The sequence below is a fragment of the Hetaerina americana genome, unplaced genomic scaffold, assembly GCF_022747635.1.
Source record: "Hetaerina americana unplaced genomic scaffold, ioHetAmer1.1.p SCAF_23, whole genome shotgun sequence".
NCBI lineage: Eukaryota > Metazoa > Arthropoda > Insecta > Odonata > Calopterygidae > Hetaerina > Hetaerina americana.
Window position 1 is genome coordinate 6,818,297 of NW_027286797.1, and position 16,358 is coordinate 6,834,654.

Sequence of the window (16,358 nt, forward strand, 5' to 3'; positions counted from 1 at the left end):
CTCCACAAATCTGAAAACATTGTAAGTACTCCAAAATGGTGATTGGTTTTCCAATATGTTTGCATAAATATTCAGTCCACCGGGAAATGAAATTAAATATTTACAAATGCTGATGCACATTATTGCTTGCACTAAAAATTATAACTTGGTTTAAAATGGTCATCAAGCCAAGTTTCTTTCCTCTTATCCATTCTCCTAGAAATCCCATGGGGGAACACAAAATTCTTTTCATAAAACTCTCATTTTCTCAGTTCATCTTTCCTAAAAACAAAATGTTTCATTTATTTTGATAACAACTGAAATAAATTTAACATCTACAGTTTTAATAACAGAACAATAATACAGTGTGCTTTATGGCAACAAACATTTTCTATGACAGTTTGCTTTATTTAAAGGATAACATGTCATTGATGTTTAATATGGCTCATGACAATCTGAACATAAGATATTTTAATAGCAACTGTATTTCAAGCATTAAACATAATATATGAAACCCCGATTGTGACCCTCAGTAATTATATTACAGTATATGGCAATATTTCATGACAAAGACAAGTACATAAATATTTCTTCAAAATTATAAACTGCAGAAAAGCCTATTAAAATTTAGAATTGTATAAACATTTCAATGTGTTTCCCTTAAAAGGACTTCTTCATTTATTCCTGCATAATTCAAATATTAATACTCTAATATTATAATGAGCAGAATAACCCAATCAGTATTGACTTATTTCCTATGGATTTTCTTAAATTTCATTTTCATTAGTTGGTGAAGTTTCCCACTTCATTGAAAAGGGTATTATACTGGTGTATCTAAATTGCAATTTTGAAGATGATATGCTGATGTGTCAACTTTAAATGTAGCATTATATGTTTTTAAACATATTTAGACAATGTTTCAATAAATGAGTTATTTCACCCAAGGATTTGTTCTTAACAAATACCGCCAGAACATTTCTATATGGTTAAGAGCACTTGGACATATTAATGACATCAGTGTAACTTTTTCGGTATCAACATTAAATCAGTTTGGGCAAATGAACAATATATTCAGATGATTTATCACAATTCATTATATAACAGTCATGTATTAATCATGTATTGCTAACAGAATATCACCCTGTTTTAAATATTTTCTTAATGTCATCAGAATAACAATGTAGGCTTTTCAGCCTATTCAAGACTTAATAAACAGGAATGTATTGAATTATTTGTGTGTTAATGGAGTATGATGGAAAAACTAAATGATTATCACTGATGGAGACTTTGATGTCAAAGAGTCATGATACATACAATATAGTAATTTTTAAAATATTTTAAATTGTACAAAAAATATTGCATCCAAAGTATTACAATTTCTGGCATTGATTTGAAATTGCCATCACCTGTTAGTTTTTCTCTAGAACTCATTTTACCTTTAGCCAGTCCAAACTGTAAAACCATACTGATGATACATTCCTGTTTTAACATCCCTGATGACCAAAACATTTTCCTACAGGCTACTAACAGAACAGCAGCAGTAATTGTGATCTTATTGTACAATCTATTCAAAACTGTATTCTTCACATTGTTCCCAGTCATTTGCTGCCATCTCATTTGCATCCCAGAAGAGATGAAGCACAGTCTTTAGTTCTACGTCAATTTAGAATACATATCTTCCAGTTGAGGCTTGAAATACTTCTTAAGTTGTGGCCTCTTACTTTTCAATGTAGGTGTGAGGAGACCATTTTGGACAGAAAATGGATCTGGGTGGAGGTATATGTCTTTTACCTGGAGAAGAAAATGTTTTCAGTCAAAATAATATCTTCTTGGTGGTAATAATAATTAATTATCCATATACAAATAAAATACACTGATGAATAGAGTCATAAAAAGCATAATGCAGTAATATGCTGGATAAGACATCACATGGGAATTCAAATACAGACGTGAAATTAGAGAATTAGTACTGGAAACATATAGTTTGAAAGATCTATCCAAGGTAGTATCTCCCAGAAAGTGTTTGGTGAATTATAGTGGTGGGAATTATTGGTAGATTTATGAAAAGTAGGCTTCATTGAGGGTGGGGAGAGTAATGAATGAAATGCCTAAGGCCTTTTTCATTTTATGTACCCTTCAACACCATCAATGACAGAATTATTTATTGAGTGATTGTACATATATGCGCAACATTAAGCATTCTAAGCAGCCTAAAATTTAGTTTGAGAAATCAAGATAGAAGCCACCTTGAACTGCGAGAAATTCACAAATTCACGGACGGGGATCTCCTTTCCTTGTGTCACCTTCAGTTTCCCAGGAAGAACTGAGACTTAAAAAATCACCAGTTATAGCATGTGAAGAAGCTAAAGGTGTCAGTTAGCAATACCAGAGTAGTAATCTGGGACTCAGATCATTGGTCGAAGCCTCTAACCTCTAGGATAGCAAAATTTTATGTTACTAACCTGATCAAAAATAGTGATTTCCATTTCCATTGAAGGAAGATTTATGCAATTATTAAGAAAAGGTGTTTTCTTTATCGCGATAGGTTGCAAGCTACAGGTACGTACTTAATTTATAAGGTGTCACTTCCAAAAACCATGAAAATGAATCCTTTGACAAATTTGGTTATCATGACTTTGCATAAAATGGAACTAATTACCAACTTAAATAAATCTGTGGTGTTCCTCTGGAAATAATTGGCCATTGATGTGTCCAATAAAAAATATTCTTAATGTTTAGGTGTTTGGCTTGAAATTGGGTGAAAATTGATAACTACATTGTTAATAGGTGACTTTACAGCTTCAGAGCCACTTGCATTGATTCAGAAAATGTTTGATCATTGAGGTTCCATTAATAGAGGCTGTCTTTCTAAGGGATACTCTAATCAGTGCAAATGAAAATTATAGTTCTACCAGTCATTGTCATAATATCTCACCTGTTCAAAGGATTTGATTCCAGCATCTTTTCCCCATGCTATCATGTCATCCATAATTAACCTTTTAACTTCTGGGTGTGCACAGAGCACTGAAAGAGTACCTGGGATGTTATTCTCTGCTGCCCATTGCTTCACTACATCAACATCAGGAACCACTATTGCAACTATACAAGACTGAGAAAAAGAGAACAAATAAAGATAGACATTATTATTATATGATTGCAGTTTTCGGTCACTAAACCATATAAATTTCTAGTTTAAAAAACTTATTATTTAAAAATTAGAAGGTCTTAAATTGGAGAATTGGAGATTGAATTTCAACTCTGATATCCAAGTGGACAAAATCTAAAATCCTTTAGATTATGTTAACCATAATCAAATACTTATTTAAGGATAAGTAGTAAAAGGATTCACCAATTTTTTCTGTCATCAATACAAGTTATCAATCTGAGGATTGATCTGTAGCCCCCCTTCTTATTCTTGTATCTTGCGCCATACTCTCCCTTCCTTCCTTTACAGTCCCTTGTGCCAGCATATTTCATTACCTACTTTTTTTGGTTCATCTTTGATCTTCCTCGGCAAATTCTTTCCGTGGTATTCTTCAATAAGCTATTATTCCTCAAGATAAGTCCATTTTGTTTCTCTCTACTACTGGTAAGTAACCTCTAAAAGTGTCCCTTTACTTATTGTAAAATTCCTGAATTGGTTTCTCTTTTCCCCTTCTCTTTGAAGGAGGTAATTCTTGATTTGTTGATATCGCCATCCTTTATAATTTTATCTTTTACAGTCGCCCCCCATTTTCATCACTTCCCATCTTCTCTTCTCATATCAGCTCTTTTGCATAGAAAAAAACACCCCCTTAGTTTTAGCAAATTGTTTCTTTATGTCTATGTTAGCCCACTTTCCTTTTATCAAAAGGACTACAGGTAGAAAGCCTTTTTTCCATCTATATTATGCTTAATGAATCTTAATTAATTCTTCCATCACTAGTGATATTGCAGCCAAAAGGGAAAAACCTTTTCACTTGTTCCAGCATACCTTTCATTTGTTTTACTTTTAGATTATCTCTAGAGATTTCCCCACATCTAATCACTGTTGCCAGCCTTCTTCATGGGATGTATAATAATCTCATATTGTTGCAGTTTATTCCAATATTTTGGCAGACATGTAGTGTCATATTCTAGCCTTCATTGTCAAATATTTTCTCAAAATCAATGTAGGTTGATTGCAATTAGGCATAGAGCAAAAATAGCTTCACATCTTACTCAAGATCTTCTAAATCTAAATTGTTCATTACTTAAATACCCCAACTTTCTGCTCCATTCTTCAGTAAATCAATTTTGTAGTAAAATTTGCTGGCTTGGTCATCAGACTAATTGTTGTTAAGTTCTCCAATTCACCTTTCTTTTTTTTGGAAAAGGAATAATTTGGTGTTTTTTCTTTCATTTACATATCACATAATAGGTTGTATATCTGTGTAAAAAACTTTTTGCTGACTTTTTCATTATTTCAGAGGGTATGTTGTCAATCTCTGATGCCTTGTTTGCCCTTAATTTCTTTGCTGTACCATCAAAATCAGACCTGAGGATGTAGTGTCCTAATCATTGTTGATAATATTCTCTTCCTCCAGTATTCTAGCTTTTGATTTCTTTCTATTATCAAAACTCTACAATACTCTATCCATCTATTTGCCTCATCTTCATCTGCAGTAAGAATTTCATCAGTGTTATTCCAAATGACATGAAAATTAACTTTGCTTGTATTAAAATGATGTCTCATGGCTCTGTAAGCAGACTCAACTTTTTATGGACAAGGCTATGATGCAGTTCTTTAAACAGGGTATTTATCCACACTTTTGTGGCTTTTATTATTATTTGGCTGGTGTCACTTTTGAACCTTCAGTATCTGCCTTTCTCAGTTCATTAGTTTTCATACCTCCTTCTAACTTCCATTAGCCTTAGTTTTTATAATTTCCGCTGATGCATTGATATACCAGTCAAAGATTTTCCTAAAACCTAAATTGCTTTTCAGCTGTCACTACAGCTACATATATTGTATCCAAGCATAGTGAGTGATACTGTGATATTCAAAAATATGCTTTAGTTCTCTAAGAAATGTTTTAATGGGGTACTGAAAAGCATACTGAATAACCTAACCAGTACTTTTAATGCAGCACTTATTTTTAAATGCACTCTTTGCGTCTTAACCTTATTTCTTTATTGGAAAAATGAATCTACATTTAGTTTTATTTACTCCTGGGTGAGTAAGAATTATCAATGTAACCTGATCACTTTACATAGAGCTATGAAAAGCAACTACAGAGGCTAGGCTATATAAACATGAGACTAATTGATTTGTAACATATTGCAGAGTCTGTAGTTGGGTTACTCTAAGTGTACTGAAAGTTTTTGAAGGATACTCTAATAAACTTTCTGATAGAGTAATTGAAAAAATTCCGCTTCATTACAAAAGCTTGCTGGTGTATAGCCAAAAAACTTTATCTGCAAAGAAAGTTGCCATGTGTATTTTGAATTTCCATATTTTTGATCTTCTTGAGGCTCAAAAATGTGAATATGATATGCAGTATTGTTTCACACGTATAAAAATAAGTAATGCATACAAATAGAAACACATTATATTCTAAAGCTTTAGCAAAACTACATGGCACCATAATAACTCTGTTGTGAAATTGTTAAACTAAATTACTCTACCTAACAGACCATTAGGTAGGTATGTAAATCCATTTTATTCACTGAGGAAATGCTATGAATAACAGTGTGCGTCAATGACCGCATTAGCATTGCTAGACAGCTCTGCAAGCATTTCAAACAATGTGGCATTTTTCTGGGATTAGCCCTTTAGGTCTATCACAGTGCTCGGGTAAGAGGAGTAAATTACCTCTAATGAGGTAAAAATGAAAATTTAGAGGAGTAGGTAAATGTAGTAGGGTAATTGAGTCTTAATAGTACACTAATAGAAGTCTTCATACACACATTTACTGCACAATGAATTCCAATTACTATCTTTTCTTCCATCTAAATTTTTCTTTGTGATGTGGCAACCAAGTCTTTTAAATATGATTCACCTAAATGCATCTTTGATGTTTGCATAGATTAGAATAGTACAAAATGCAGTCTGAAATAAATTACTTTTTTCCCAAATATTATTAGCATTGAATTTCACTCCCACACAAAATGGCATTTTTTCCTAGTTTTATGGCAAGGGTTGATTTGGTATAAATGAAGAGAAGCAGCAAATACAGGGACTATGGCACCAGCTCTAGTAATACTACTGGACGGCTGGCATTCAATTGAAATGTTTTAGTTTCTTGAGATGACAAGTTCATTTACCTAAAATATGGTTTTAATAATCAATAAAGTTTATCTTACCTTAAGTGATTCTCCATGAACAAATACTTGCTGGACATATTGGCTCCTAATGTAAATATTTTCAATTTTTTCAGGAACTATATACTCTCCTTGTGACAGTTTGAATATGTGTTTTTTCCTATCTATGATCTTGAGTGTACCATTCTGGAATGAAATAAAACAGTTAAAAATGGATTGGAAATATTTATCTTGCAATAGAGTAATATCATCAATAGCTACAGGTAATATGTCCTCTGTCCAGTGAAGATCCTAGCTGCTGCTTTCCTGTTATGTCAGATGGGTATTCTGGATCTTTATACTACTTTGCTTTAATTACTGCAGGGGCAAACAATCACTACATGCTTGTCAACGTGATATCATGACATATCTGTAAGGGATTTGGTGTTTCCTTTTTTTCATAAATTCAAGATTCATTCAGTTACTCATTCCAGGAATGATAGGACTTGGCCTAATCATGAATTAATAGAGCAAACAGTTGCCAGCCAGCCAGCTCCCTTAAACATCTGAAGTCTGGTCTTGCACATATCAGCAAAGCTTTAAAAATCAATTTCAGGGGTATAAGGGTGGCTAAGTCAGTTTGAGGATGTCCACCATGTCTCTCTTAAAACACTGATTTAGGCAGAGCATGGCATCTTTAGATGAGGTAATTTAGAAACCATAAACAATCAAAACAAAATTTTCCCAAGGCCTGATGCCCTTGTCTGCTCCAACCTCTCCCATATCCCCTTTCCAGTGTTCAACCCCAGTTGTACACCTTACCCTCCTCTCACTTACCATCTAATATTCAACCCCTCCACAGCTCCTCCTTCCACCAGAAATTGTTTTGTGTATCCCTCCCATGATCATCCCATCGCTTTCCAAAATGTTTAATAATATGTGTTTTTGTAATGCAACTTCAAATTTCATACTGGACTTAGTAGGCTTCATCAGTGGTTGGAGTGCAATTCATGCTTTGACTATGAGAAATAATATCTTATCTATCTTATATTATTATGCAACAGATATTGATGATCAAATCAAATGGGATTTTACTTTTTCAACATACACAAATTTGTAATTTCCAATTATGATATAATAAAAATCCCTAAAACTTTACAAAATTAGTCTAGTTGTAACCTTAAATGTAAGGATGTACAGTGTTGTAGTAATGGAATCTCTAGTAAGTTTTTGGATTTGTGTACGAATGGTATTATTTGAACCCAGGAAGATATAAGGGAAATTGGTGGAATAGAGGAACAATATGGTTAAGACATTAGGCCATAGTTTAAGCATAGAAAGAAAATAGTACACTGTAAATGAGGATGATATGCGTCCAGGATTACTCCATAGTAAGATAGAACTGGTATTAAGGTAATTGAAATCAAATAAGGTTATGAGAGTAGAAAATATTCCCATTGAACTATTAAGGGTGTAGAAAAAGGTGGGAGAAAGAAAATTTTATGGGGACCAATTGGTAGCACTTATGAGAGGAACTTGACCCGAAAATTTCATTAGTTCAATCTTATAGTTCTTATCTCAAAAAAAGGAAAGGCAGCCATATACAAGACTACAGATCAATAAATTTGATTTTGCACAGAGCTGATGTAGTTCTCAGAATCATCAATAAGAGGATGGAGAGTAGTCAAATGAAAACTTATAGGATTATTAGTTTTAGTTCAGGAAAAAAGAAGGCATGGGTGATACCACTGCAGCAATGAGGTCACTTATAGAGAGGAATATGGAATTCAATGAGAATGTAGTTGCCTGCTCTGTAGATTTTGAAAAGTCATTTGATATGATGAATTTCAAAAAACTAATGAATATATTGCAGAAAATTGGAGTAGATTGGAGGGACAGAAGGTTAATCAGCAAACTGTAAGTGTCTCAGACTGCTCATTTACAAGTGGCAGATGAACAGTCCAGATGGGCAGTGTTGGGAAGAGGATTGCGAAAGGGTTGTTCATTGTCACCTGTGCTCTTCAACTTATATGTAAAGGAAATGATAAAAGAGCCGCGGGAAGAACTGGAGATAGGAATGAAAGTTGGTGGGGAATTCATCAGATGAGGTACATTGGCCAATGGTCAACAAGCTTTAGTTTGCCAGTCAGCTGTGGGATTGCAAACATTGCTGAGTGCATTGGAAGGTAATGTGATAGTTTTGGGATGAGAATGAATGTAAACAAAATAAAGGTTATGCAGTTTTCAAGAAAGAAAAAGGCTAAATTAAGTATCAAAATATGCGTCCATAAGCTAGAGCAGGTAGAACAGGTTACCTATCTTGGAAGTGTTCTGGACCACAATGGTAAAGTAGTTAAGGCATAAGAAGAAGAATTGTATTGGGCACTGAACAGGAGAGGTGAAGAAGGCAGAATCGAGCAGATTACGAGTGAAGAAATATTTCCTTGACTGGGACTTGTCACCAAATATTTTGACTTGCCAGGCCAATGGTCTAACCACTTGAGCTATCGAGGAAACGTAATTTACACTTAGATCTGCGGGGGTTTTATGCAGCCAAGTGCCCCAATTCTTTGGCCAAGAGATGGCATCAGGGGGCTGTTTCACCCACCAAAGGAGAAATAGATGTGACACAAGAGGGAAGGAGAGTGGGAAAGCAATCATACAACATCATATAGGATAGCAGCAGTGAGTTTTGCTGCATGCATAAACAGAAGAGAGAGACAATCCACATTGGCCAAATACACATTCAGTGTAAATTACATTTACTTCCATTATATTCCATATGGAAAAAGATGTGTTATTTCTAAGAAAATTGAAAATAAATGCAATGTACACAAAATCATTTAAGCCTTTAAATTTCTGTTCAATCACCGTTTCACAATTTTGGCTCAAGAATCTATCATAGATATGATTTCTGTAGAATAACTGTAATGCTTACCGGCAACCAAGCCCCAACATCACCTGTACGAAGCCATCCTTCTGAATCCATTGTCTCTTTCGTTTTCTCAGGTTCTTTGAAATAACCCTTGAACACATTAGTTCCCTTAACACACACTTCTCCTTGACCAGCCACAGCAAAATACTCCATCTCAGGAACATCTACCAGCTTAACACTACAGCATGCCACAGGGGGTCCCACATGCTCAGGTACGTGATCTCCTTGCACAGTCAAGGTGATTGGTGCCACACATTCTGTTTGGCCATAACCCTCGACAACCTGCCACCAAAAAATCATGAGTATATACTTAAAAGAAAAAATCTCAAAGCATTGATATAGTCAACATCATCGTCAACACATATCATTGAAAAAAACTAGATATAGAAAACTAGAAATAGATTGAGTTACAATGTGAAAATATTGTTTCATTTTCTGTAAAAAAACTCACCAAACAGCCTAATGCACACCGTGTGAATGTGAGGACATTCCCAGCCAAAGGTGCAGAGCCTACAATCATCAGTCTAAGTTGCCCGCCCATACTCTCTTGAACTTTTCGGAAGACTAACTTGTCCCAGAAACTATTTTTCCTAATGATTCCCCTGTGAAAGCAAGCAACATGAATAAATACATATACTAACCAAAATAATTGCAATAGCTAATTCAAATGAAGACAACAATTGTTATAGGATAATCATATTTAGGTTCACCTTTATGAGAATAAGGGGCATAAAAGTTGACTAATTATAAGGTTCAACTTCAGGGGAGCCTTAAGGGAGACCTCATTTGGCTATGAATGTGTGTCAGGGCATAAACAGTAAAGTGCATAAATTAGAGCTTGATGCTGAGTTTTGGACACCTGAGTTGTTTGGGACCCCTAGAATTTCATTTAGCTTTCATGAGTTATTTTCAAAGGAAGTAGACTTGGAATGTCAATGATGTTGTAGTCCAGTAGACATAACTTCTCTGATAATTGAAGAATACTGTACTCAATTCTGAATGCTTCCTCTGGAAGCTCTCACACTGCTATACTTCAGTGCGGGAAGCCTAGCAACCGTGATATATTGGTGAGAACCCTGGAGAATTGGATTATTTTGCAATTAAGTGTTGAAGTATGATGCAATGAGTGTGAGAATAACAGATGTGACTTTCAGGTCATCTCAGAGATTTGGGGCAAAGTAAACCACACAACATTTGGGCTGTTTTGAAAAACTACATCACCATTGTTAAGTCCTAGTAGTTAATTTATTCAGAGATTCATAATGATATTACATTGTTTGAGCATTTATTTAACCCACCATTCTTGTCAGCAGGTATTTCAAATGTCTAAAATTAAATTTATAGTAAATATTTTTTAAAGCCATTGAGGGCTTAAGAATACTATCTAAAGGGCATTGACTTGTGCCTTTTAGAAATGAGTCCCTGAATAGTTTGATATGCATGACATAGGGTGTATTCAATTCAGCCAAACACAAGTGAACCACTAAGGCGGATGACTGTGCTTTTGGTGTTCCTATTTTTAACAGATGTTGGTGGATAAATACCTTTTAATTTCACTTTCCTTGCTGCTGAGGGCCATGTTGAACATTGCTCGCTTGATGAAGGAGGTGCTCACTTCAGAGACTACCTTGTCATAGATACGGTTTAGTAACCTTGGAACTGCAGGTGAGACAGTTGGACGGAGGGCTTTCATGTCATCAGAGAGCTTTCGGATATCACCAGAATAAAATCCAACAGCTCCTCCCACCATGTACATACCAGTCTAAAACAATTTTAGCAAAGAAGTGTTATTAATTAATTTAGGGAAAACCAACCATAAATTAAGCAACAATATACAAAACAAGTTATATTTTTAAGAGTTAAGTAATTTGTTATAAATATTGTTTTACTAATCTGCCACAATGCTGGGTTTATGTATAAGCTTCCTAATTTTAGGTTTACCCAGCCAAAACTTTAATTTTCCAAAGTGAAAATTTCAGCAAGAACTATTCATCAAAGATAAATAGCAGTCCAATGAAATAGTTACTCGATTACTACAATATAGAGCTACCACTAAAATGATACTTAGCATTCTGAATTTTTGAGACAGCTAAAATTTTCAAGAGCTTAAATAGAAACTTTAATTTAAGTACAGACAAAAATTTAGTACTTTAATTTGAAAAATTATTTTTAATTATTTAATGTGTGTATGGTATCGCAATGTTTCATTCATTCATTATGATAAATTCCAGCAGTTGCACTGATAACTCTTTCATTTGCTTACGTCTAATGAAACATATTACATACAGCTCCATACCTCACAACACCTTTCCAACATATGAGCCAAGGGAAGAAATGATATCATGACATCATTACGTGTTGGACGGTGGTCTCCGAGTTGCAAAATAACTGCACACACTGCTGACACTACATTTTCATGGCTCAGCATCACACCTTTTGGATTGCCAGTTGTCCCCGAAGTATAACATATGGTAGACACATCATTTATACGTGGAGGCTGCAATATACAACAGAAAAATCAATCTTTGAATTGTCAGTTGTAGGAAGTATTCCTGTGAGTGTTTTTTCACTTTTCATTCATAGAAATGACATTAATGATAATTGTAACTATTGCCAATCAAACATATAACACTGGGATGCCATTCTGATCATGATACACAACTGAAACCCTTGCATTCAGTAGGTGCAGCCTTCATATCTGCAAACTCAACTTCCATTTTTTCAGATGACCATGGTTTACCAGCATCCTAATTCATTGCCACACCTTATTCCTTGCCGAGCCATAATCATTATTACCAAAATACAATTTTTTTCACACTGCATAATACCCATTAAGGTATTATGTGTCTTATTATTTTATCATGTGCATCAATTATCAATTAAATATTATCTTAGATATGAAGCTCATATCCTTAGTATTCACAGCAGAATAAGGAAGAACACTATGCTTAGGAAAATTGTGCATAAAATTACATAAAAAAATAATCCACATTACCTTTGACAACTTGCAAATTGTACTCTGTTTTAATGATGTAAAAATAGAAGTAGCTTTACCCACCGTGAAATTACAGCAAGAAACAAAGGCAATATGACTCAGAAAAAGAGTAAAAAATAGAAAAAATAGCATGCATAATCTAGAGAAGAGTAAATTTGGAGAAATTTGGATCCCTGATATAATTAAAATTAATTAATGCTTTGTATATCATAACATTCATAATTCAATTTTCTTACACATATGCCATTCACTTCCAACCATTTTTCGTAATGTACCTGTTTTAATCCCTCAGCATATAAGCTTGCTGCCTGGGAATTGCACCAGTTGACACTGGTGATCTTGACTTCCTTGTCACCTTCACACCATTACTACCAAGCCACTGTAGCATGCACAAGAAGAGCAAATAGTTGCTCTATGTGCAATTCCCAAAATCTAGAGTGGGGGATCAAAAAGTTCCAAATGGTCCAAAAATGCTTGCCCTCCCAACTTTCTTTGCTCTTTGTGTTGGTTGATAAGCATTTCTGGTACACATCTTGCACACAATTTGTGATATCTGAGCCTTTCTATAAAAATTGTGCCAATAGAGGTGCATCCAACAAGAGGAATTTCATAAGGTAGTGTATTAATTGTCTAGTGCTAATAAGACTGCAGTTCTTGATTCACTAGTTGAAAAATTACATCGGTTTGGATACTGGACCTGCTACTTCATCATGCACATCTGTACAGCCATTTTTGAAGTCTTGACACCACTGTCTAACCTTTTCTTCACTCATTACCATCGGCAATAATCACAAACTAGGTGCAACAATAGAAGAATTTGGGCAGCTGATGATCCTTTAACACACAATAATTGAATCACAACATGCACTTCACAACTGGCAGGAGTAATGATTTTTGTGGAAATTATTACCTGAATTCAGCAACAGGCAAATGACTACTGAATCAAAACAATAACTTCAATAGCTTTACAAAAAATAAATAGATGGTGCTGCATGTGTATGACTTTGTTCTGACCAGCCAATATTTAAATAAAAGAAAATGGTTTTACTATTCTAATATGCCTTGTATTTTCCTCCATATATGCATATACATACATGTCTCTTCAACTGAGCAAGTCAATTATTACATTACACAATGCAATGGGATGAAATTATCCAATATGATGGATTCAGGAATCAAATTTTTAAATTAATTTCCCAGATAATGTGACGTGTTTTTCAGAATGGTAGGTCAAAATCACTTGTGTGATGATACCTAATTAATTATTTATCTCAGTGATTTTGTTTGTGTAGACATGCTCTTTTAACTGGAACTGTAACCGGCACTCCTACCAATATACTATATCTACAGCAACACAGTATACTGTCAAAACAAATTAAATTTTTAATGTTTCTCATGAATGTTGTCAAAAGTAGCAGGCTTCACTAGGTGAACTTAACTATACTTGAATGCAAAAAACTTATTATATTCCTCAAAATTAAAATTGAATATAAATGAATGCAGTTTCAATGCAATTGCATTATTATGAAGGCAATAAATCAATTATGTCTCCGACATATTGTCTTGATAATTACGCAATAGCATCAAAACATTGTTGACATGAAACTGGAATTGTGTTGCACACACTATGCTATATTATTTCAACTTTCTCAGGAAAATTATGGAGGGTAAATTACTTTACTCAGTTGAAAGAGGCTGTGCTCTGCAATGGCTGATATTTCAGGGCAGATCAGTCTAATGCATCTCCTGTGCTCCTTGACTTTGGGGACTTAACACATCCCATGCAAGACCAGAGAAGCCTCCATAAGGGAGAGAGGCCAAAATATGAAAACCAAAATCAAGGAGTACAGGAGATGGATTAGACATAGCTGCTCCAAAAAAATCATCCATGGGACCATCTGACAACATAGGCAATAGAAATCCATCTGGGTAGAAATCTTTTCCATCAATACAGGATATGCCCTCAGTCACATGTGGATGCCAGGGCTCCATAAAATAAAGACAGAAAGGAGAAGGAGAGAGAGCGTGATCAGCAGTCAATTAGGAGTGTGAGCTGAGCCCAAGTGGAGGATGGATATACAAGGATGGCTGAATTGATGATCTGGTATCAATGCCTTGAGGATGATGATTATGCTTGTCATCAAAATGTCAGCGCCTGACCTTCTGGACCAGTGGAAAACCCACAGAGACTTTATGGCAATTGTGTGGCATGAAAGCACCAAATGTCAAAGCTAAGTTTGTAAAAAAAATATAAATTAGTTTTTGTGTTTCCATCCTTTCCTGTCAAACAGGAATCATGTCCCTTTTCACTCTGCTATTCCCCACAAAGTTTGTGTCAAATAGCAAAGGGTATAGTATGAATAATGAAGGAGTTCCATGAAGTAATGTCGTCCACCATTGCCACTTAATTGTTTATGCTAAATGCAGAAAAACTATGCAAAATACACTAATAGCAAAGAGAGATTTCCTTTGAAACCACAAATGAAAATTTTAATGAGATCAAATTATGCCATATGATGATTGCATTGAATTTAAAAAAAAATCGCCCGAGAAAAATTATTTTTTGAGGAAAACTTTTTTAAATATTTAGCAAGATATTGAGGCCATTAGGGTAACATATTTAACAAACATACAGGAAGTTTTCCAAGTCACTTGAAATACTAGGCCAGTAAATTTATCACTCAATTTGGATGCATGTACCCATGCATACGATAACATGGGAAATAGCTTGAGTAAAACCTTTTCTTCATGGAGTTAAGTAGGCAGATAAATGTTTGCATTTTTATTCAATACATGAAATATTACTGGGAACACAAGCTGTAAAACAACATCTATTTCTCAAATATAGAGCTCACAGAAATTTCTCAAGAATAAGATCAAAATATGAGCTGAAAGATAATCTTCTAAATCCCTTATAGTGGTATTTCTCTGTACTAATGCAATACATGATGAAATGTCCCATTGTAGCTGTCATAACCTAGTTTAATTATTGACAGACTCCTAACTTCCAAGTATGCACACTTAATGATCATTGGGATACAAGTTACTCTCAATTAAATCATGGTGCCAGGCTAACCAGTATGCTGGTTAATTTGGATGCAACATAGCATTATTGTGGTTTTGAGCTCACTTTCACATTCTTGCTGCATATGAGTTTCAACTGTGTCAGGTGAATGATCGTGATAACATTTTCGAGTATCATGAAAGAAATATCTCTAAACCCATTGCAATGATTAATGAGGTACATAAACCATGTAGTGGAGTACTCTGAAATGAACTAGATTTGTATTAAAACCTTAGTTTATAGAAGCCTAGGTAAGACATTTTAATTGAGAATAAACTAAAACCTTGACTATAAAAATGTTCATCCAGATAATTGACTTGAGAGAAGATCATAAAAATGAAGAAGTAAGGTGAGAAGAGATTCAGGCAACTGCAAAAAGAAACAGTTTCATAGTTTAGAGAAAATAACAAAAGAGCTCAAAATACTCAATCCATAATCGGGAAAGGATGCGACAGATTTAAAATCCCTGCCCCTAAATGTGGGTGGCAAAGTTTGTAGGTACCCAACAAGTGATATTCAATACAAATTATCTTTGATAGGCCATACAGCAGCTGATTCCTGATACCAATGTGGAGATAAGAGCAGCAGTTTTGGAAAGGCCATTATGTTTGGAAGAATAGCCTTGGATTGTCATTGGGGAGGACAATTGGACTAGGATAAACAGAGTTAGCCAAAAGATATTCACATTCAACTACACTTGTGTATTAGCTCATTAAAGTGGGTGTTCAATATGTTCATTATATTAAATGAATGTTAACAAAGACCAATTGAAAACAAACTGTGACAAAGGTAAGGAAGATAGGCTTTCATGAGATTATGCTGTGTATTTGCTTAATTAGAATGGAAAAACCATGAGAAATTAAAACCTAAATTAGGATTCAGAGTGGAGAAGTAAAACAAGAGAAAGATGAAAGGGAAATTGTACCCAAACTGCATCAAATAGCAATGACAAAGATGCTTCATTTCTTCAGATGCAAGATCATGGAGCTTCTTTTGGGCATGATCAAAATCACCATCACATATAATTATCCTCTATAGTAGATTTGGTGGCCACGGAAACTATAAACTAGCTCTAATGACCTGTGGAGTCACTGGACATTGAAATATGCTGGATTCAATTTCAA

The 16,358-nt window shown here is 34.5% G+C and overlaps 1 protein-coding gene across 2 annotated transcripts in view; it reads right to left on the reverse strand.

Moving 5' to 3' along the window:
* Nucleotides 1–251: 251 nt before the first annotated feature.
* The window catches only part of LOC139689389 (long-chain-fatty-acid--CoA ligase 5), a 184,537-nt gene continuing 168,430 nt past the window's right edge, over nucleotides 252–16,358 (reverse strand). For both annotated transcript variants that reach the window (XM_071586482.1, XM_071586483.1), the window contains exons 6-12: nucleotides 11,472–11,672; nucleotides 10,720–10,937; nucleotides 9,627–9,777; nucleotides 9,179–9,457; nucleotides 6,304–6,447; nucleotides 2,915–3,088; nucleotides 252–1,770 (exon numbers count right to left, since the gene is read on the reverse strand). In XM_071586482.1, the coding sequence (XP_071442583.1) occupies nucleotides 1,633–1,770; nucleotides 2,915–3,088; nucleotides 6,304–6,447; nucleotides 9,179–9,457; nucleotides 9,627–9,777; nucleotides 10,720–10,937; nucleotides 11,472–11,672 (1,305 nt within the window). In that variant the 3' untranslated portion in view covers nucleotides 252–1,632. The remainder of the gene's footprint in view (nucleotides 1,771–2,914; nucleotides 3,089–6,303; nucleotides 6,448–9,178; nucleotides 9,458–9,626; nucleotides 9,778–10,719; nucleotides 10,938–11,471; nucleotides 11,673–16,358) is intronic.